General features: G+C 42.9%; 1 protein-coding gene and 1 pseudogene across 1 annotated transcript; both read left to right on the top strand.

The window, feature by feature from the left end:
* Positions 1 to 635: 635 nt before the first annotated feature.
* On the top strand, positions 636 to 1,809 carry LOC102496427 (40S ribosomal protein SA-like). The gene is given in 3 exon segments (XM_014589854.1): positions 636 to 1,222; positions 1,224 to 1,272; positions 1,582 to 1,809. Coding segments are annotated over 3 exon segments (864 nt in total).
* Positions 1,810 to 21,346: 19,537 nt separating this feature from the next.
* On the top strand, positions 21,347 to 22,086 carry LOC102496011 (RNA-binding protein PNO1 pseudogene; annotated as a pseudogene).
* The last annotated feature ends 1,410 nt before the right edge of the window (positions 22,087 to 23,496 follow it).

Raw genomic sequence — 23,496 nt, 5'->3', positions numbered from 1 at the left:
CACCCCAAGAGCAGAGAAAAACAAAATGGAAAAAGAAAAAGAAAATCGCGCGGCACGCATTGCGCGCTGCGCGCTACTCAAATCACCAAAATTCAAACAGTCCAAAGGCTAGTGGAAAGGGATCAGACACCAGGTTGGTCGGCCCTACAGCCTCAGTCCGCCTGGTGTCCGGAACTGCTGGCAGGCTCAATCCGGGTTTCGGGTGGGGAGGGGTGGGGGCTCGCCTTAAAGTCCCAGGCAACCAACCTGGGGTCCAAGGAGGAAGAACGGTGGGGATGCGTGGAGTTTCAGTAGGGTCGGGCCTGCAGCCTCAGTCCGCCTCCAGAATGGATTTTTTTAAAAGGAGAAAAAAATACTCAACTATATGTTGTCTACAGGACCACCCACAAATATGCCCAGCATGCTTTTCAAGCCGCCAGGTCTGCGACTCAGCCATGGCTGACCATGGCTGACTGTAGTAAGTCAGTAAAAGTAGAAGTGCCACGTGGAAGTCCAGCACCTTAACTACCACACCACCTGTTGGCCCATCAATGCTCCATTGTAATAACGCCTAGAATACTTTCTGTGCTACCCACACAATGGTCTATATGGCATTGCTCTGGATTCCTATCGTAACTTAAAGGGAAAGTCAAACAATGTGCAGAGCCCTTGATGTTCTGCAAATGAAGGAGGAGGATGACCTCAAATCCCTTGTAGCAGGAACCCGCTTAGGTGGCACAAACTTCGACTCCCAAAAGGAACAGTACATCTACAAAAGGAAAAGGGATGACATCTACATCATAAATCTGAAGAGGACCTGGGAGAAGCTTCTGCTGGCAGTGCATGCCATTGAAAACCCTGCTGATGTCAGTGTCGTATCTTCTAGAAATACTGAACCAAAGGCTGTACTCAAGTTTGCTGCTGCCTCTGGAGCCACTACTGTCACTGACTGCTTCACTCCTGGAACCTTCACTAATCAAATCCTGGCAACCTTCTGGGAGCTGCATCTTATGGTGGTTACTGGCCCCAGGGCTGACCACCAGCCTCTCACAGAGGTATCTTATGTTAATCTACCTACCATTGTTCTGTGCAACGCAGATTTCCCTCTGCACTGTGTGGACATTGCCATCCCATGCAACAGCAAGGGAGTTCACTCAGTAGGTCTGATGTGGTGGATGCTGGCCCAGGAAGTTCTACGCATGTGTGAACACCTGTGGGAGATCACACCTGATCTCTACTTCCACAGATCCTGAAGAAATAGAAAAGGAGGAACAGACCGCTGCTGAAAAGCCTGTGACCGGGAACCAGCGGTTGGCGTAATGGCTATGTCGCTGGATTCCCACGTAGTCGACTGCGGTTCGTGTCCCGGACCCGGTGGCTTAAAACTCACGCCAGGCGCGTGTGCGTGCGTGCCCAAGATCCCGAGAGGAGAATGGAGGAGAAGGGCCCAAGATCCCGAGAGGAGAATGGAGGAAAAGGGATTGCGGCGTGACCATCCCCCCTGGGGGGTGATTTCTCGCTTTCTGTCTCTATGTCTCTCTCTGTCTGTCTGGCGAGCGCACGCGCCCTACAGTGAAAATCTCTCCAAAACAAAAAAAAAAGCCTGTGACCAAGGAGGAATTTCAGGGTGAATGGACTGCTCCAGCTGCTAAGTTTACTGCTACTCAGCCTGAGGTAGCAGACTGGTCTGAAGGTGTGCAGGTGCCTTCTGTGCCCATCCGAAAGCTCCCTATTGAAGACTGGAGCGCTCAGCCTGCCACTGAAGACTGGTCTGCAGCCCCCACTGCTCAGGCCACTGAATGGGTGGGAACAACCACTGAATGGTCTTAAGCCTGCTGTATCACAGACTTTTGTACAAAGTGGAAATAAGGTCGATAAGGAAAATAAACAACAGTTTATTGAAAAAAATAATAATAATGACTAGGATAACCAAACAGAAGAGCAACATGGAAATAGAGGATTGTAACAACACTCTAAACCAATTAGACCTAACAGAATATTCAACGATAGCAAAATACACATTTTTCTCAAGTATTAATGAAACACTACAGAATATACTACCAAAAACAGACAATAAATTTTAAAACATTAAAATTATAAAAGTATCTTAACTGATCACACTGGAATAAAACTGGAAATCAATTACAAAAGGAAGACTGAAAAACTTACAAATATGTGGAAATTAAACAACACACACAAAAAAAGAAATTAAACAAGTCCTTAAATAATGAATGTGTCAAAAAAGTCACTCAAAATTTAGAAAAATCCTTGATACTAATGAAAACATGGAGTCCAAACGTGGTAAATAATGAAAGTAGGGATAAGGAGGAAATGTATAGCTGGCTATAAATTCCTATATTAAAAAAGAAGAAAGAATACAAATCAGTAATCTACTTGTACCTTGTAAGGAATTTCGAGCTAAACCCAAATAGAAGGATGAAAATAATACGGGATAGAGTGGATTCAATGAAAGAGAGAATAGGAAAATAATAGGAAAAACAAAATCAACAAAACCAAAATTTGGCTCTTTGAAAAGGTCAACAGAATTGACAAATATTTAGACACATCAAAAATTTTAAAAATAAGTACTCGATCCTTTCTTATTTTATTTTATTTTATTTTTAGTTTCCGCCATAGGGTGTATCACTCACCAGAAAGAGAGAGAAGGGGAAGTGAGAAATTGGCCATGCTGCAATCTCGTCTCCTCCGTTCTCCTCTTGGAATTTTGGCCACACATGTGCATGCACCTTGTGTGCCTTTCAAGCCACCAGGTCTGGGATTCAAACCATGCAGTTGGCCATGTGGGATTGATCTAGCTGCTTTAACCTCCATGCCACCTACTGGCCCGATACTCAATCTTCTAAAATCAAAAAAGAAGGACTACTGCTACTAATTATAGAGAAATTAGAAGAATAAGATAAAACAATGAATTATATTTGCTTGCCAACAAATTGGATAACCTAGACAAAACAGACAACTCCTTAGAAATGCACAAAACTATCAAACTCACCCAAGAAAAATTAGAAACTATTAGTAGACTTATAAAAAGAAAAGAGGTTGAATCAGTAATCAAAAATTTCCTAACAAAGAGAAGTTCAGGAGTAAATGGTCTCACTGGTGAATTACACCAAACATTCAGCTAAGAATTAACAGAATACTACAGAAAATATTCCAAAACAATAAAAAGGAGAAAACACTTTCTTACTTTATGAGACCAGCATTACTCTGATACCAACACCAGACAAGACATTACACAAAAGAAAAACTATAGACCAATGTCCCTTATGAATCCTCACTTAAAAATCCTCAATAAAATACTAGCAAATAATTCAGCAGCACACTTAAAGGATTATATACCATGATCAAGTGTAACTTACCCCCCAAATGAACATGGGAAAAGCAACCAATGTAAAATATCACGTTAACAGAATGAAGGAAAACAAATGCATGATCAGAAAACAGAAAAGTTCATAAAAGCACTTGAAAAAATCTAAGTCCCAGGCCAGCAGGTGATGGAGGTCAAGGCAGCTGGATCCCACATGGCTAGTTGTGTGGTTCGAGTCCTGGACCTGGCAGTTTAAAAAATAAAGCTGGGCACATGTGCATGTGTGCCCAGAATCTCAAGAGGAGAAGAGAGAAGGGATTATAGTGTGGCCATCTGCCCTGGGGCAGGTAGGAGTGGAGCAGATTGGATTTCTCACTTTCCCTCTCTGTCTCTCTCTGCAAGAGCCCTATAGCCAAAAAAAAAAAAAAAAGAAAGAAAGAAAAGAAAAAAAAAAGAATCTAATTTCCTTTCGTGATAAAAAATAATATTCAATAAATTAGAACTAAGAGGGAACTTTCTCAACATAAAGTCCACATGATAAATGCACAGTTAATATCATAACCAATGGTAAAAGACTGAAAAATTTCTTTCTACAATCAGGATAAAGACAAGGGAGCCCACTTTCACTGTTTCTATTTAACATAGTTCTTTAAATTCTAGCTAGAATCATTATAATAAAAAAAGAATGAAAAAGGTGTTCAAACTGAAAAGAAAACGTAAAAATATTTACGCTTGCAGATAACACGATCTTATATATAGAAAATCCTAGAATTATACACACCCACACACAATTAAAACTAAATAAATGAAATCAGCAAGTTTCAGGATATAAAATCAACACCCATAAATCAGTTGTATTTCTACGCACCAGAAATGAGCAATCTGAAAAAGAAATTAAAACAATTCCATTTACAGTAGCATGATGAATAATAAAAATAATTAGGTATAAATTTAACCAAGGAGGCAGAATACTTGTACACTGAAAAAGTACAAAACATTGCTGAAAGAAAGTGAAAGGAATAAATGAGTGGAAAGCCGTCCTGTGTTAATGGATTGAAAAACTTAAATAGTTAAAATGGCAAAACTGCCCAAAGTGAGCTACAGATTCAATGTAATCTCTATCAGGATCTCAACATCATTTTTGCAGAACTAGACAAATCCAGCCAAGCAGTGGGAGCGTGTGTTAGATGCTACTGTTCTGCAGGTTGAGGCTGCAGCCTCAGGAGACACAGGTTTGATTCCCAACCTATCCTAAACTCTGGGCACAGTGGTGCAAGGTTTTTGAAATAACCAGGGATAGTGGTACACACCTGTAGTTCCACCTATTCAAGAGACTGAGACAAGATGATTGTAACACAATGAGATCCTGCCTGAAAAGAGAGAGAGAGAAAGGAAAAAACCCATATAGGTACCCCTATACCCCCCAAAAAAAATCATTTGGGGGCTGGCCCCATGGCTTGGTTGTTAAAGGAGCCAGATACCACAGAGCCAACCATACACTTCAAATCCTAGCCCTGGAGTCTTGGAAAACACACCAGGCACATTTGTGAGCATGCTCAAAATCCTAACAGGATGGAGAAATGGAAGAAAAGGAACTGTATCCTGATCACACCCCTTTAGAGGGTTCTCTCTCTCTCTGTCTCTCTCTCTTGTAAGCACACACATACTCTCTGGCAAAATTTTTTAAAAAGAAAAGAAAATTCACTTGGAATTTCAAAGGACGCTGAATAGCCCAAAGAATTGTAGAAAAGTAAACTTTCCTAAGTTCAAAACTTACTACAAAACTATAGTACTCAAATGTGTAGTACTGGCAAAAGCATAGAAATATAGACCAATGAAATACAAATAAAGGTCCAGCAATAAACTCTCAAACTGATTCTTTTTTTTTTTTTTTCAGAGGTTTTGGCTATAGGGCGCGTGTGCTCGCCAGAGAAAGAGAGAGAGAAAGAGAGATAGAAAGAGAGAATTCACCCCCCAGGGGGCATGGCCACGCCACAATCCCTTCTCCTCCATTCTCCTCTCGGGATCTTGGGCACGCACGCACATTTGCCCAGCGTGAGTTTAAGCCACCGGGTCTGGGACGTGAACCGCAGTTGACTACGTGGGAGTCCAGTGACATAGCCATTATGCTAACTGCTGGTCCCACTCAAACTGATTCTTAATAGAAATTTTACAAGGATGTCAAGACCATTCAATGGGTTAAGGACAATCTTTTCAACAAAGGTGCTGAGAAAAGTAGATATCCACATGGGAAAGAATAAAACTGGATACTAATCTTACCCCACATAAAAAAAAAATGAACTTAAAATAGATAAAAGACCTAAATTTAAAAGCTAAAAATGTAACTGTTTTCAAAGAATTATTTATTCAACCTTATTTATTATTATTATTATTAATTTGATGAGAGAGAGACGGAAGAGATGGGGGTTGAGAAACAAAGTCACCAGGTCAGGACTTGAACTGCAGTCAGTCATAAGTCCAGTGCCTTCACCCCCACACCACCTGCCAGCTCCAAAACTGTAATATTCTTAGGAAAAAATCATGACTTGGGTTTAGCAACAGTTATTTAAATATGACAGAAAATACGGCAACAAAACAGATAGATAAACTGGATCTCAACCAAATTAAACACTTCAGTGCATCAAAGGATACTGTCGCTCACGTGCTCACCACCTACCAGCTCATGTGTTCACCACCCACTGGTGCTGCCCACATTGCTGGGTGGTACTGAGCTACTATCTCATACTCTGCCTCCTCAGCTCAACAGCCCTGGCTCAGTCCCTGACCTTACTGAGACCAGAGAGATTGGGGTAAGCCAGGAAAACGTGATTGAAGACAGGGCTGAGAGCCTGCAGAGGCTGAGGGCACTGCCTGTGAGCAGTCCCCATAGAGAAAGGAAACAGGCAGGACTGTCAGGGGTCAGAAAGGAGTTGGCAGGAACTTCTACTCTGCATGGTTTCTACTTGTGAAAGTAGAGAGGAGTCAACCACTAGTAACCCATGAGCCTCTAAAGGACTCTGGAGGAAAAAAATGAGAGAAATTCGATTCTGAAACTCTCAGCCCCCACCTCAGATTTCAGCACTTCCACTCACAGAAGAGTAAGGAAACTGGCATGCAGCTAACACACATCATAGTCACACACAAGAGCAAACAGCTTCAGGGGAAAAAAATTGGACCTCCTACCTCAAGATGACAAGAGAGCTACACCACGCTGCAAGCTAACCAGCAGAAATAGCTCTATTTACAATCAAGTCTCCATAGCCAGAGAGAGCAGGAAATACAAAATAGAGCACTACCACCTAGAGACTGAGGAATTTGGCACTACCCCATATCTAGCAGGCAAGGCAAATCTGCACTCTCCCTCCTATCAGACTCAAGTTCAGGGAATTGGTTATCTACTCCAACTCATGCCACTCACAGTGCAGAACTTCTGGACCTTCCCAAACTGTCTCATGTCTAGGATATGTAAGCCCTGCTCTGATCTGGAAGACATGATTGGTCCAGACCCTTCTTCACCATTTTGCCAGGGACACACTTGAGAGCTAGGGCAGTTCTTCCCACCCCAGCATTACAGAACCTACTCCAAAAATTATGAACTGAGTACATTCGGACTGGTTTATGAACTGAGTACATTTGGACTGGTAGGTGGCATGGTAGTCAAGGCACTGTACTTCCACATGGCCAACTGCAATTTGAGTCCCAGAACTGGTGGCTTGCTTTCTCACTTTTTCTCTCTTCTCTTCTTGTCTTGTCTTCTCTTCTCTTCTCTTCTCCTCTCCTCTCCTCTCCTCTCCTCTCCTCTCCTCTTCTCTCTGTCTTTCTCTTTCTCTCTCTTCCCACCTCCCTCTCTTCCTGGTGAACATATGTGCCTTATAGCAAACTAAAGATAATAATAATAAATAAAATTTTTAAAAAGGAGTACTTTACCAGATGTCTAAAAATGGAGAGGCACAAGAAATATGAGAAAACAAGGAAATATATCTTTTCCCAAAGATCCCAATAACTTCTCACCAACAATGGATTAAAAAAGAAGAAGAAGAAGAAGAAGAAAGAAAGAAAAGAAAAAGAAATCACAGAAATGTCAGGAAAAAATTTAAGGATTTTCATTGTAAAGAAACTCAATGAGATGCAAGAGAAAACATTCAATTCCAGGAAATTAGAAAATCATTTGAAGACAGGAAGGAGGAATTCCACAAAATGATAGACACCTTAAACAAGAAAAGGGGGTCAAAGTGGTGAGCAGATCTGCCATTTCAGTATCAGGTCAGAGGCTGGATGGTATTTGAAAATGGTATTACAATGCTGCAGGATTCAATAAACTGGGGTTAGTGGGAGATGATACAATATGTGAGAATGAAGATGTGAAAGAAGCCAGAAGAAGACTTTCTGAGAACCTTTATATGACAGGATGATTTGCATTAAGAGAGCCCTGGGCTTGAGCATGAGGCAACAGATCTTGCCTAAAGAGCAATAGACAAAATATGAGGATTAGACAAAATAGACAATAGACAAAATTTTCTACCTTGAACCATACCTGAAAGAGGTTACTCGGGAAAGAAAAGAGAGAGAAGAGTGGGCAAAGAAGTTAACTAGTTTGCAATTGTGGCTACAGTTGTCCTTAAAGTATTTTTATGAAGTTGGTCGTAATATTTAATTGAAAAATTCCTTGGTCTGCAGATGTATAACTTTAAATAAATATCTATAGTAAAAAATAAGAAAAGAAAAAGAGATGAGCCAGCAGGTGGCATGGTGGTAAGGTGGCTGGATCGTACATGTCCAAATTCACAGTTCAAGTCCCAGACTCAGTGACCTTCACGTGGTGTGTGGTTAAGGCATTGGACTCTCACATGGCTGATGTCCCAGACCTAGTGGTTTTCTCTCTCCCTCTCTCTCTCTCTCTCTCTCTCTCTCGTCAAATTAAAAAATAATAATAATAAAATTAATTAAATAATCCTTATAAAAACAAACAAAACAATCTCTGATCCTGAAGACAAAATCTCTGAGTTAGTGCAAGCCATCAAAAAGAATGAAAAAATACCCCCTCCCCCCAAAAATGAGAACAACATACAGGAAATTCTAGATACCATTAAGCACATGAATGGCCATATATTAAGTATTTCAGAAGGCAAAGAGATGGGTAAAGTTATATAAAATCTCTTATTAAATACAATCTGAACACTTTCCAAATCAAAAGAGACATACAAACACCCAGATCCAGAAAATACAAAGGACACCAAACAGATTCAATATAAGAAGATTCTCTCCAAGGCACATCATAGCCAAATTGGTAAAAATCATAAACAAAGATAATATCCTAAAACTGGCAAAAGAGAAACATCAAGTTACGAAGATTACCCTACCAAACTAATTTCAGACCTCTTAAGTGAAACAAGGGCAAGAAAAAAAATGGGAAGACATATTTAAAATCCTGAAAGAAAAATATTTCAGCCAAGAATACCATATTTGGTGAAACTATCTTTCAAATGGGAAGGAGAGATAAAATTACTCTCAAATAAGCAAAAACTGAAAGAATTTACCAACCCTAGAGAATTTCTTCAAGAATTGCTCAAGGAGATACTACATCAGGAAAATAAAAGGGAGACAAATAGAAACAGGAGCACTCAAAACGACTAGAAAATGACTAACAAAATGGCAACGATAAGTCTACAAATATTGGTAATAATGTCGAATGCTAATGGATTAAATTCCCCAAATAAAAGACACAGATTGGCTGAATGGATTAGAAAAATAGGGGGCTTTTGTACACTGCTTACAAGAAACACACCTCATTAGCAAAGATATACACTGACAGAAAATGAAGGGTTGGAAAAAGTAACTTCATGCAAATAGAAATAAAAAAGTTGGAGTCATGATACTGATTTCAGACAAAATAGCCCTCAAGACAAAAAATCTGGGGACCAGCAGTTGGAATAATGGCTAGGTTGCTGAACTCCCACGTAGTGGACCATGGTTTGAGTCCCAGACCTGGTGGTTTAAACTCACGCCGGGCATGTGTGCTTGTGTGCCCAAGATACAGAAAGGAGATTGGAGGAGAAGGGATTGTGGTATGGCCATCCCCCCTTGGGGGTGATTTCTTGCTTTCTGTCTCTCTGTCTCTCTCTTTCTGACAAACATACATGCCCTATAGCAAAAACTTCTCCAAAAAAAAAGAAAAAAAAAAAGAAAGAAAGAAAGAAAGAAAGAAAGAAAGAAAGAAAGAAAGAAAGACAAATCTCTGAAAAGAGACGATAAAGGACATTATATATAATATTAAAAGGATCACTTCACCAAGAAGATTTTAAAATTATAAATAGTTACACACCCAGCACCTGATACATTAAAAAAACTGCTATAGAGTCCAGCAGGTGGCATGGTGGTTAAGGCCCCAGACACTACCACATGGTTGACCATGGTTCAAGTCCTGGACCTGGTGACTTCTTTCTCACTTTCCTCTGTGTGTATGTCTCTGTTCCAAGTAAAATAAATTAATAAATAAATTAAGTTTAATATTTAAAAAAAGACTGCTATATCTAAAGGGAGAGATAGATTGCAACACATTAATTGTTGAAGATTTTAATTCCCACTGTCATCACTGGACAGGTCATCTAGACAAAAATAAACAAGCACATGAGCCAAATGAACCTGACAGATATTTATAAAACATTTTACTCAAAAACCACAAAATACACATTTTTCTCATCCCCACATAGAAAATTTTTGAAGATCAATTACATAATAGGGTATAAAACAAGGCTTTACAACTTTAAAAGTATAGAAACATTATATATCTATCATATTTTCTGACCACAACGAATTAAAATTGAAATCAGCAAAAGAAGGAGCCTTCAAAACTACACAAAAACATGGAAACTAAACAATCTACTCCTGAACAACTTCAAAACTGCTAACAAAATTAAGACTGAAATTTAAAAATGTATTGAAACCAATGAGAATGACTCTTGCTAATCTTTGGGGCACAGCAAAAGCAGTCATAAGAGGACACATTATGAGAATTAGTACTCAAAAAAAAAAAAAAAGAAAGAAAGAAAGAATTTTTAAAAAGAAAGAAAGAAAGAAACAGGGCAAATAAATAACCTAAAGACACATCTCAAAGAACTGGAAAAACAAAATCAAGAAAATCACCAGGGGACCAGCAGTTAGCATAATGGCTATGTCGCTGGACCCACATAGTTGACCACGGTTCAAGACCCGGACCCAGTGGCTTAAACTCACACTGGGCGCGTGTACATGAGTGCCCAAGATCCTGAGAGGAGAATGAAGGAGAAGGAATTGCAGCGTGGCCATCCCTTTGGGGGGTGATTTCTTGCTTTCTTTCTCTCTGTCTTTCTCTGTCTGTCTGGCGAGCACATGTGCCCTATAGCAAAAACCTCTCCAAAAAAAAGAAAAGAAAAGAAAAGAAATCCACCAGGAAAAGATTCAAGCAGAAATAAATGAAATAGAAAATAAAAAGAATTAATTATATAAAAAATTAATAACAACAACAAAACTGTAGGGTTTTGTTTGTTTATTTGTTCTGAAAGGATAAACAAAATTGACAAACTATTAGCTAGACTAGCCAAGAGAAACAGAGAAAGGAACCAGAAAAATCAACTCAGTAATGATACAGGCAGTATTATAATAGAAATGACAGAAATACAAAAGATGATGAGAGAATTCTACAAGTGACTATATGCCAACAACAACACCAAAAAAACTTGACAAGATAGACATAGTTCTGAATACATATAATTTACATATAATTTATAGATTGAACCAAATAGAAACCTGGAATAGACCAATAGTAAGCAATGAGATTAAATCGGTAATAAATAGTCTCTCAACAAGAAAAAGTACAGACCCAATGGCTTCACCTCTGAATTCTACAAAACTTTTAAAGACGAGTTAACTCCAATGATTCTACAGGGAAAACTATGAAAAACTACAAGAAGAAATTTTATATGACAGACACACACACAAAAAAAAGAAAAGATATCCCTTGTCCTTGGATTGGAAGAATCAATATAAACAAAATGTAAACACTGCCTCAATTATTTTGCAAGTTTGATGCAATACTGATCAAATTACTGGTGACATTCTTTATAGAAATGGGAAAAAAATCATAAAATTTATCTAGAATCATAAAAGCCCCTTATCTTCAAAGCAAGACTGTGTAAAAAAAAATATGGGAAACATGGGAGACAACACACTACCTACTGTAAAAATATATTACAAATTTGTGATAATCAAAACAGCATGGTACTGGCAGAAAAACAGAGAGACCAAGGGAACAGAATAGAGAGTCCAGAAATATAAAACCCAAAACACGCAGACAACTGATTTTTGACAAAGGACACAACAATCCAGTGGGAAAAAGAAAGTCTCTTCAGCAGATAGTGCTGGAAGAACTGGATATCTACCTCCAGGAAAATGAAACTAGATCCCTATTTCTCACCATTAACAAAAATCAACTCAAAATAGATTTTTACAACCTCAATACACAGCTTCAAGCTATAAAATTACTGGTGGGAAACACTTGAAGACATTGGCATAGGAAAAGATTTCTTAAATAAGACCCCTAGAGTACAGGTAACAATACAAAAAACAGAAGCAGGATTACATTAAGAAAAAAATAACTTCTGCACAACATAGGAAACAATAATTAGAGTGAAGAGATGAACCCTAGAATGGGAGAAAATATTTGCAAACTGCTTCAAATAAAGGATTGATCACCAGAATACATAAACAGCTTAAGAAGCTCTCTTGAAGAAAAAATAATAATAATACAATTAAGAATGGGCAAATGAGCTGAATAGACAGCTCTCTAAGGAAGACATATGAAAAGTGTTTCATGTCTCTTATCCTAAGGTAAATGCAAATCAAAACCACAATGAGATCCCGCTTAAACCCATTCAGAAAGCTATGATCAAATAGCAATAACAATAATAATAATAATAAAGAACAACAAGTGTTGGCAAGGCTATGGTGAAAAGGGAACCTTTTACATTGTTGGTGAAAATATAAAGTAGGAACAGTCATTGTAGAAAAAACTATGGAAGTTCCTCAAAAGCCTACAAATAGAACTATAATATGACCCAATAATCCCACTCCTTGATATCTACCCAAAGGATAGGAAAGTACTCAGTCAGAAAGATACTTGAACATCTATATTTACTGCCGCATTATTTATAGTTGCTAAGACATGGAATCAATCTAAATTGATTGGAATGAAATCAATCTATTTTGATCCCAAGAACCAACAGCTGAACTAAAAAAAATGTGGCATATATACACTATGGAATACTATTCAGCCATAAAGAACAATGTTACCCCATCATTTCATAAAAAGTGAATGAATATAAAAAACTTAATGCTAAGTGAAACAAGCCAGATTATGAAAGAAAAAATATTGTATATCCTCACTAAATATATACTGCATATCTGCACCCTATGGCAGAAATTGAAAGATTTGAAAATACAATAGTATAGAGGTCAAGTGTAGATACCAGAGACTGTATAGGAAGGGGATGGATAATAGGGAATATATGGGAAGGGACTCAGGGAAAAAGCATTTAGCTGACATAAGAATATGAAATTATCTGTTGAAAATGATATATTTAGTAATATCATTGAGTTGATTGTCACATACTGTATATATGCTTTGAAAACCATATTGTATGCTCTAAAGATGTATAGCAATCAAATTGAATAATAAATCATAAAATTAAAAAAGGAATACTATCAAAAGAAAGAAAATCCAATTCACAGAATGAAAGAAAATATTTACAAATCATGTATCTGATAATAGAGCTGGTCCTATAGCCTAGTGATTAAGGGACATGCATCCCACATGGCTGACTGCTGTTCACATCCTAGTGTCTGTTGCTTGAAAAAACACTCCAGGAACATATATGTGTGTGCCCCAGATCCCAATAGGATGGAGAAGTAGAGGAGAAGGGATTATAGTGTGAATACACTTTACTGGATATGTCTGTCTCTCTCTCTCTCTGTTTCTCTCCTTCCCTCTATGGTGAGTGAACACACTCTCCGGAAATTTTAAAAAAAAAAATTTTAAAAGAAGGCATTTAACTCTTAATTAGTGCACTAGTCTCCTATTACTAGTGGAGCAAACTACCACACTGCCATAAAACAATACAAATTTATTCTCTTAACAGTAGTAGTCAGAAGCCTGAAACAAGTCCTCTGGAACTGAAATCAGGGTGTTACCAGTGCTGCTTTCCTTCAGGAGGCTCTAGGGGGCAGTCAGCTCTTTGCCTCTCCAGCTTCTAAGTCAGATTGCATTCCTTGGCTCACGACTCTCCCTCCAGCTTCAAAGTGCATCTCTCCAACCTGTTCTATTGTTCCGTCTCCTTCTGACTTTTCTTTCTGTCTCTGCCCTCTGTCTCCTTCTTAAAAGGACCTTGTGAGGACTTTGGGTCCACCTGGGTAATCCAGAATAATCCCTCCCTCTCCACAATCTTACTCACATCTGCAAAATCTCTTTTACTATACAAGTTAACATATTCACAGATCTCAGAGATCAGGGCACGGATAACTTTGCAGGGGAACTCAGTATTGTTTTCATGCTAATGTACACACAACTATCTTTCCCTGTTATTATTTTCCACACTCAGACATTATGATCCTCACAGTCTTTATTTACTTTCAATGATTCTGAAGTGTCTCCTTGTGCCATCATTTCCAGTACTGGATATTTAATTTATTTCCAAAGTTGAGCTAACTGCAATATGAACAGCTCTGTATGTGAGGCATTTTCCTCTTTGGAATTACCTTTGAGGATGAATACCCAGAAGCACATGGCCAACGAGTCTGCACATTTTTAAGGATTTTAATGCAAAGATGATAACCCTGTACCTTCCACAGAAGGTGAGAGGGTGCCTACCACACTGTACTCTCAAAATTGGCCTCATTCATCTCTAGATCCATCTGAGTAAGGGCAAGGCTGTACTGACCTGATGGGATGCACAATCAGATAGAAGCTGCTAAGCCAGAGTGACCTAGGAGGGTAGTTACCCAGAGGTTATTCATAGGACCACTACCTGGCATAATCGACAAGCAACAGAACCCACAAGGTAACTGAGAGCAAGTACATTGGGAGTCATGGGCAAGAGAAAGAGATGGAGGCTGGTGATAAAGGAGGTGAAAAGAATGGGCACAGGTGAAGTGTGGCCCTTTCGAGTCAGGAGACAGTGGGCTTCCCGGGCATGACAGAGGGAGTCCCTCAGGGAAGACAGGACAGGGGTTGGAGAAGTGGACACAGCTGGAACCTGGCTACAGGAAGCCTGACTGCCAAAGAGCAGAACCACCACAAATGAATACAACACCTGTGTACATCTCTGTGCCCTGTCTTTATCCCAGGTCCTGTCTCCAGTTCTCCACATACAATTACCCACAATGCCCTAATAAGGCGGTAAGTCAGGAGGGGACCATCACCTGCCAAGGTTCCACAGCCAGGGAATGGCCTACCACAGGCCAGTGCTGAACCCTCAGGCCTCTCAGCTGGAGCAAGTCCTGGCTGCTCCTGCCTAAAGCACACAAGCCTCCCTCTCCAGATCTGTGCCTTCCAGAGACTGTCTTTTCTAATCACATTCCTCCAGCAGGAAAACATTGACTTTGGCTTACTGGGGCCTCTAGATTTTCTTGATTTGGGGTTCTAACACCCTTCACCCTACAGGCACATGGTCCAGACATGTCACTGCACTTCTTTACTCTGCACTACATGATAACATCCTGGGCAACCTCCAAAAGAGATGAGATGTGGGGACTTGGCAGGCCGCAGCTTTGTGTATGCCTCCAGCCCAGGGTGACTTACATGGCCTTCCACAGATGCCATAGATGTCCAGCAGGGGTCTTTAGGGCCAGGGTCTAGCTGCTCTCATTCCCAGTTGTGGCCCCACCTGAGCCACTGGAGAAAGAGGCTTGTTTTCTGACTCATACAGCTACCAGGCAAGAGCACAGTTGACCATGCCCAGCTCAAGATGAAGGAGTAAGAGAATGGATGGATGAATGGATGGAAGAACAGATGCCTTAAGACAGTAAAGAAGTCCTTGCTTTGTCTCTGGTTACAGCTGCTGTTGCTAAGCAAGGAAATGCTGAGTCGGGTCTTCCTGTATGGCTGGGGCTGGATGCGTGTACTCTCCTCCTTCTCTGGGTGCCTATGCCCTTGACCAGCCATCAGAGCAAGCAGGAGGTGAGAAGAGTGGGTGTTGGAATCAGACATGCCTCCTGCCATGTGGCTCTGGGCGGCTGTCAGAACTCAACTCCAGATGGGGCACCCAGCCACTGGCCTGGCCCCACACCTGTCCCTAGCTTGGCCCACCTCCCCATCCCCCTAACTATGTCTGCCCAAGCCCACCCCAGCCTGCTGAAGGAGCCTCTCCAAGGCAGGGCCCTGAGCCTGCTGCTGTCACAGCACCATAGGGATTTGGAGAAGTTCTGAAATAGTGATGTGGGGAGCCCTAGGAAAACCAAAGTATAGCTCTTCTTTGAGTGCCCAGGTGTCCCTCCATGCCCGCGCATGGTGGGTGCCTGTCTCCACCTCTAGCCCCAAGGCAGTGCTGAGGGTGCCCTGGGTCCTTGGTGCCTGAGGACTGATTAGCATAGCTCCTGGACCAGAGGTCTCTCCTGCAACTGTCATAGTGCCCCAGAAAACTGGCCAGGGCTTTTGCCTGAGCAGGTCAGTCCTGAGTGCTTGCCATAGAGACACACTTTGGATTATATGTTACTTTCTGGGTCATGAATGCCTACAGAATATTGAACAATTACTCAATTGCTGAGCACCTCTCTCTGTGCTAGGCCCTGAGGGCATGCCATGAACCTGACTCTGCAAGGGGAGCTCCAAGATCCCACTACTGCATGACTCTCCCTGGGCTTCAGCATCCTCGCCTATAAAACAATCTCAGGAGGGGTGTGGGTGGGGAAGACCAGCAGTCCTTCTTTCCCCAGAGTGCTTCTCTTCAGAACCCCCTGAGCCAGTGACCAGCCTTCTCTCACAGACCCTGTGTTGTGCCACATGGCACGAGGGCACCAGCGACACCCAGGCCCAGGAAGGACATTCACGCAGATGACACTAGCCCAAACTTCGAAATGGCAGCAGCTGATAACGCCAAGCATGAGAGAGTGCATGCTTACAGTCAAGTGCATGTGTGCGCACACACACACGTCCAACCATGCAGTATCACATAGAGCCTACTGACAGAAGGTCTGTGCTATCCATAGGGCTGTGGCAGCACCCAGCAAGCATCTGCCAGTGTGCAAGTGGAGGGAGCTGCTTCAGATCTCATACACAGCCCACGCGTGCCCGGTGCCCAGCCTACACAGCTCCACATGCTTAGAGGCCCAGCTGTTTCTACTTCCCCAGAAGAGGCCCCACTCCTGCACAAAGAGGCTCGGGGAAGGAAAGCTTGAGAGAGGGCAGCCCTGCTCCTCTGACTGAAGTGTCTCCATGTCCCACTGAGCTGCGCCTAAGTCACCACTGCCTCCATGAGCCCATTACAGTGGCCACCTCAATCTCACCTTGCCTGACACGCACTCAGTGTCTGCCTCAATGTCCACATGGCAGGATGAGGCAGGGAAGGGAGGACCAACTGGGAGGGCTAGATGTAGGTGAAGCATTCTGAAGGCAGCACTGCAGAAGCCCCATGGGGCAGAATGAGGAAGGTGGAACTTGGATGGAACTTGGCAGGAGTCAGGGAGTTTTGTGTGTCCCCAGACCCCACTCCCTGCTGCATGCACACAATTTTCCCTGGTCTCCCTCACATGGGGTGCTACCAGATGTACTGCCTTGGTGCCAGATGACTCATCCTGGGCAGTCAGGAAAGGACTAGGACATGCACTTGTCTTGACTGAGTCTCAGAGTGACCTGCAGCATCTCCTCCTCCTCTCAGGATATAGTCTAGCACTACTTCTCACCCAGAAGAGTTGGCAGTCAGGCTGACTTCCTGGGACAGGAAGCACAGGCAGGCAGTGACCCGTGCTTGTGAGCAGGAGCCCAGGGTACCGGGCTCTGAAACTTCGAGAGAACCCACACATGGAGTCAAGTATGTCCTCTTCTGTGCAAAGTCCCCAAACTCCAGCTGGAGCTGCTCTGGGAGGCACAGCAGGGGCCAGAAAGACCTGGGGAAGGGGTTGGGGCAACCAAGACATTCCTGGAGCTGCTCTGACACCCAGCGGCAGCTCTTGGACCAGCAGCTACGCCGAGGAAGTGCAAGTGCGGAAGAGTGCAGGAGTGGGGGAAGGGAAGGAATGGACAGGGAGGGAGTGAAGAATAGAGGGAAGAAGGGAAGGAAAGCGGGAGGATTCGGACCTAAGAGAACCACAGCCCAGAAAAAGACTGGAAGGGGAAAGGGAAGGGCCACCTCCGAGGTGGGACTGTCACTACACCTGCCTCATTAGAGGAGGTAATTGAGGCTGGAGAGGCCATGCTGCCCACATTCCCATGGGCAGATATGATAGTGACTAATTAGATGTGGCCTAAGTCCCCTGGGGTCCCTGCTGCACTTCTGCCTGCATCTATCCCTCCCGGCTCCTGAGAACTGGGACACCTCCCCACAAGGACCACAGGTCAGGCTCCAACTGTGCCAGGAACACAGGAGGTGTCCTGCCTGGGGCCGCTCTGGGGCGCCAGCTCATTGCCCCTTGGGGAATGTCATCCTAAGGACACAGCAGCGTGGGCCTGGCCAAACCTCCAGCTCTCCTGGGCCCAATGGAGGCACCTCTGACCTCATTACCACCTGCCAGGCCGAGATTGTCCCAAAACGCTGGTGCCCAGTGCCCTCCCCCCTCCCACTGGCCAGGTAACTGTCTGGGCCTCACGGACTACAGGAAGAGAGTCTAGCAGGTCAGCTCCTCTCAGCCCCCTCTGAGCTGGAGGGAAGGAACAGAAAGACCTCTGTGAAATAAAGGTTACAGGTGGTCATCACTTCAGACTAGCTCCTGCTCTAAACCCCAACAGGTTGGATCCAAATGGAGTCACACATGCTAAAATGCCAATCATCAAACTAATTTCAAGTAAGCTGATTCCCAAATGAAAACAGGAGATTCCAGTCTACCTGAGTCAGTGCTTTAAGGAAATAAAACTTTGGCTCATCTTGTGGCTGTTTTAGGAATGTACACCTGAAACAGCTCAAGCAGATAGCTAGACTCACTGGACTTTTGGTTTATGGACATCCACATTGCCCAAATACACTCCTCTTTGACCTTCCGGTCTCCGCACTTTGAGCAGAGTGACGCCCAGGTGATCATGAGGTCATCCTGCTCCCTATATCACAGAATTCAGCCAGTCACTGCTGCACAAGATCTGCTCCTTCATACCATTTGTGACTTTTGCCTTTAAAATCATCCCGATATCAGTAAGAGTTCAGCACATGTAAGTCAGGGCAACTGGGATTTTGTGGTGCCCAGCAAACATTACAACCCTGCTCCAAATAAACTTTAGTGCTTCACTTGCTTCACTTACTTTGCCTCAGCCTTTTTTAGGTTGACCTTTCCCAGAAGGGGTGCCTGCCTTTCACCTAACACATGTCAGCCAGGTCAGTGGGAAGAGAGCTACTCCTAGGGGGACCAGCAGTTAGTGTAATGGCTATGTCGCTGGACTCCCATGTAGTCAACCATGGTTCGCGTACGGAGCCAGTGGCTTAAAACTCACTCCGGGCGCATGTGCGTGCGTGCCCAAGATCCCGAGAGAAGAATGGAGAAGAGAGCTGCTCCTAGGGAGGGAGAGGAAGGCAGAAGTCTTCAGGACATGCAGGGCTTAAGGAGGCCAAAGCCAGGGAGTCCAGGCTGCAGGAATCATGTTGGCAACTTTCTGGGGTTAAGTCGTTGGAATATGCATTTCCGAGCAGCTCTTAGGCAATGGCTTTGGCCCCTCAGTGTTTACATATCCCTGGAAAGGGAGGCAAAGGCCTCCTAGTCTCAGCAGAGGGGCAGGGCCTGCCTTAGCCAAGGATAGGAAGCTGCCCCTTCTTCATTTGAAGCCTATGGAGAGACACCCTCCTACAACCTTCACCCAGTTTTACCCTAACAAAATTTTAGGGAAAAGAGAACAAAGAAAGGGTGATTTCTTGGGCACCCACAGTGTGCCTGGCACTGTGCTTTGGCCTGTGCACACTGCCATCACTTAATCCTATTATCTGTGGGAGGGTGACATCGACCCCACACATACAAGTTGCCCCATTAGTAGCAGAGTGGGATCAGCCTGTGGCTCTGGTTAGGCCTCAGCAGTTCCCTGCGGCTCCCATGAGCATGATTTGCTCAAAGCTGTGCCCCATCACCCTGCACAGCTCACCTGGCCAGCTTTGCCGTATTCAATAAACAACACTCCCTTCTGGAGGCCCCTACAGGGGGCAGTACAGAAGCTCTGTTCCATGAGTCTCGCCAGGGAGTGGCTGTTCACTATTACCGGGGTGAAGAGGGACAAGAAAACCCCGTTTCCTAAAGCACCTGTTCAAATATGGCACACTCACAGGCCCATTTTCATTGGCCAAAGACACTGTTGATGTGGCAGAGATGTCTGCTCCTTCAGTGGAGAAGGCAACGCTGCAAGTCACTCAGCAGCAAGTGATAACTTAGAACCCTCTCACAGAAATACGGGGAGCAAAATGCAATAATGCTTAGCACATGCTTGTTTGAATGAATTTAATGCATTAGCAAGTGGGAGGCCAGTAGGTAGCATGGTGGTTAAAGCAAATGAACCCCATGTGGCTGACTACATGGTTTGAGTCTCAGACCTGGTGGCTTAAAAAATATGCTGGGCACATGAGCATGCATGCCCAAAGTCCTAAGAGGAGAGAGGAGGGAAAAGATTGTGGTGTAGCCATTCTCTCCAGGAGGTAATTTCTCACTTTCTCTCTTCTTCTCTCTCTGGTGGGTACACATGCCCTAGAGCAAATTCTTTTAAAAAATGGATAAAGCAACTACATTCCTTGTTGGACACGGTGAATAACTTCTCTAGATCCAAACCTGTTGGGAAGCAGGCAAGAGTTGATTTAACAACAAAAATATCTGTGACTAAATGACATTTGTGTAGTGTGAACCAACAATTTACATGTAATTTTCGACTACCAACTTTATCAAATCATCATATACTGTGCAAATGGTTCATTTAAATCTGACTTTCACTGAGGACAGTTAATGATTGTGATCTCTCATTTATCACAGTCTGTAGCTTTATCTGGAGCTGGGGCCAGGGCTGTTTCTCCCGGAGCTCAGACCACCCCTCCCAGGCCCCATGCACTGAGCCACATGACAAGCTCTCCCCACTGGAAGGTGCATGCCACTTTTAAACTAAGTGTGATGCATCTTCACCATCTCCTCTACCAGCAGGATACAAAAGCTCCCACAGGTCTTCAAGGCAACTAGATGGAAGTAGCCTTAGTTCCTGAGTGACTACCTGGAGCCAAAGTCTCCCCCCCTTCCTAAGGAACCCACAATGAACTGCAACTTGAACAAGAAACAAAGGTTTCTGGCCTGCAGGTCCTCAGATGCGAGTTGCTATGTACACAGCAGTATTTGGCTCCCAATCTTCTAGGTCTTGGTATAATCCTGCAGGTGCAGACTAGCATCAAGAGATTTCACCTCATTTTCCAGGGAGTCTTCGGTCACACACAAGTTCCATACCACCTTCAAGAGCCCCTATACTAGAGGAGTTAACTCTGTACCACATCCTTCACTCTAGCATTGTTAGTGATAGCAGCAGTCAAAAGGATACATTATGGGACAAATAAATTGACTGAGAAAGTTCTTTATGCACTGGCATGGAAATACTAAAATATATTAAATGGAAAAATTAAGGTGTAGTACAACATATGTTAACAATTTCTGAGGTATGATTCAGAGATCCCCAAGGTATCCATTAGGCTCTCCCTTCCCAACTACACACCTGGGTGGGATCTAATATCCTTCACATACCCCAACCAAGAAAGAAATCACAGAGTCGGAGGACACCAGTTCCTGCACAGTGTGACTGTGCACATGTTGAAGCTGAAAGTGGCTGTCCAGATTGGAGAGTCCTGAGGATGGAAGCCAATGGAGGCACAGAGCACCGGGGCCGAGGATGGCTTTACCCAAGTCATCCGTAAGGTGCCCAGCGGGCCAAGAAATGGCAGGCTGAGCGGCTGTCCGCAGTGGGGTAGGGCCTGGACGTGGGCCATATGGACACGGAGGAGGCCCGGCCGACGAAGAGACCCTACTAACCACCACTCTCTGGGACAGGGTTTTGAGTGGGAAAGAAGCAGCAAGAAAAATTTCTGTCCCAGCTAACAGATACACACCATTAAAAGAAAACTGGATGAAGATATTAACCCCTATTGTAGAACATTTTGAACTTCAGATACACTTTAACTTGAAATCAAGGAATGTAGAAATCAGGACTTGTTAAGAAACCAAGGATGTTAGTGCCCCGACAAAAGCAGCTAATTTTGTGAAAGCCTTTAGCCTCGGGTTTCAGGTGGAGGATGCTCTGGCCCTCATCAGGCTGGCTGATCTCTTCCTAGAGTCTTTTGAAATTACAGACGTTAAGTCTCTAAAGGGAGACCACTAGTCCAAAGCAATAGGAAAAATTGCTGGCAAAGGAGGAAAGACCAAATTTCACCATAGAGAACGTGACCCCAACATGAATAGTTTTGGCTGATGTGAAAATTCACATCCTTGGCTCTTTCCAAAACATCAAGATGGCAAGAATTGCCATTTGCAACCTCATCCTAGGGAATCTTCCATCAAAGGTTTATGGCAATATGCAAGCTGTGGCTCAGCAGATCAGTGGGTAGATTCTGATTTCAGATAAGAGACTTTATCTTGTCTTTGAACTCTAACTCTAGGGATAAAAAACCTTACATTCTAGGGACCAGCAGTTAGCGTAATGGCTGTGTCACTGAACTCCCATGTAGTCGACCATAGTTCGAGTCCTGGATCCAGTGGCTTAAACTCACGCCGGGCCTGTGTGCATGAGTGTCCAAGATCCTGAGAGGAGAATGAAGTAGAAGGGATTGCAGCATGGCCATCCCCCCAGGGGGTGATTTCTCGCTTTCTATCTCTCTGTCTGTCTTTGTCTCTCTGGCGAGCGCATGCACCCTATGGCAAAAACCTCTCCAAAAAAAAAAGAATTTTCAGTCACCTTATGCTTTGGTCCCTTCTTCCATGCTCAGCCAGAAGCATAAACAAAGGAAAGGTTTAATATTGTTCATGCAAAACAGCTTCTAGGGTAATTTAAATATAAAAATTTAGTACTATTATTATACTTCCATTTTAAGTATAACTTATCATTTCTTTCTTTTTTTGATTGTTATAGGGTGTGTGTACTTTTCAGAGAGAGAAAGTGAGAAATCCCTCCTGAGGGGATGGCTACACTGCATCATTCCCTTCTCCACCATTCTTTTGGGAGTTTTGGCAATGCGCACACATGTGCCCAGCATTTTTAGTTATTGGGTTTGGGACTCTTTACCTCAGTCAGCCATGTGGGATCCAGAGTCTGAACCTCCATGCCACCAGCTGACCTCATTTCTTTTTTTTTTCTCATTTTAAATCACAGATTTGTATAGTTTATAATCTCATTTGGAGGGAAACTTCTTACAGTTGTGAATTTGTCTTTTTTTTTTTTTTTTAGCGAGGTTTTTGCTAGGATGTGTGCTCTCGCCAGGAAGACAAAGAGACAGAAAGCAAGAAATTACCCCCCCAGCAGGGATGGCCATGCTGCAATCCCTTCTTCTCCATTCTCCTCTTGGGATCTTGCATGCATGCACATGCGCCCAGCGTGAGTTTAAACCACCAGGTCTGGGACTCAAACCATGGCCGACTACATGGGACTCCAGTGACGCAGCCATTATGCCATCTGCTGGTCCCATGAATTTGGCTTTTTAAAGTAAACTTGTAACTATACATTTGTAAACATTTCTTTGTAAATTATAATTTAAGAAATCATCACATGAAAAAAAAAAAAACAGATCAAATGCCAGTTGAAGAATTCAGCTATTAAGCCAGACATTAAATAAAAAATTTTTAATGTGAAAATAATTCCATGCCTCATTGACTTTCCTTTACAACACATTTTATAAAGTCTATTTTTAAGATGTGACTATAAACCCACTATCATGGGTTTATCTTTTTTGAAAGAGATTTTTGTCACAGAATGTGTGCGCTCACAGGAGAGATAGAGGGAAAGTGAGAAATCACCCTGGGGG

This window comes from Tupaia chinensis, unplaced genomic scaffold (genome assembly GCF_000334495.1).
Source record: "Tupaia chinensis unplaced genomic scaffold, TupChi_1.0 Scaffold000386_1, whole genome shotgun sequence".
NCBI classification, from domain to species: domain Eukaryota; kingdom Metazoa; phylum Chordata; class Mammalia; order Scandentia; family Tupaiidae; genus Tupaia; species Tupaia belangeri.
This window is presented reverse-complemented; position numbering and strand designations above follow the sequence as displayed.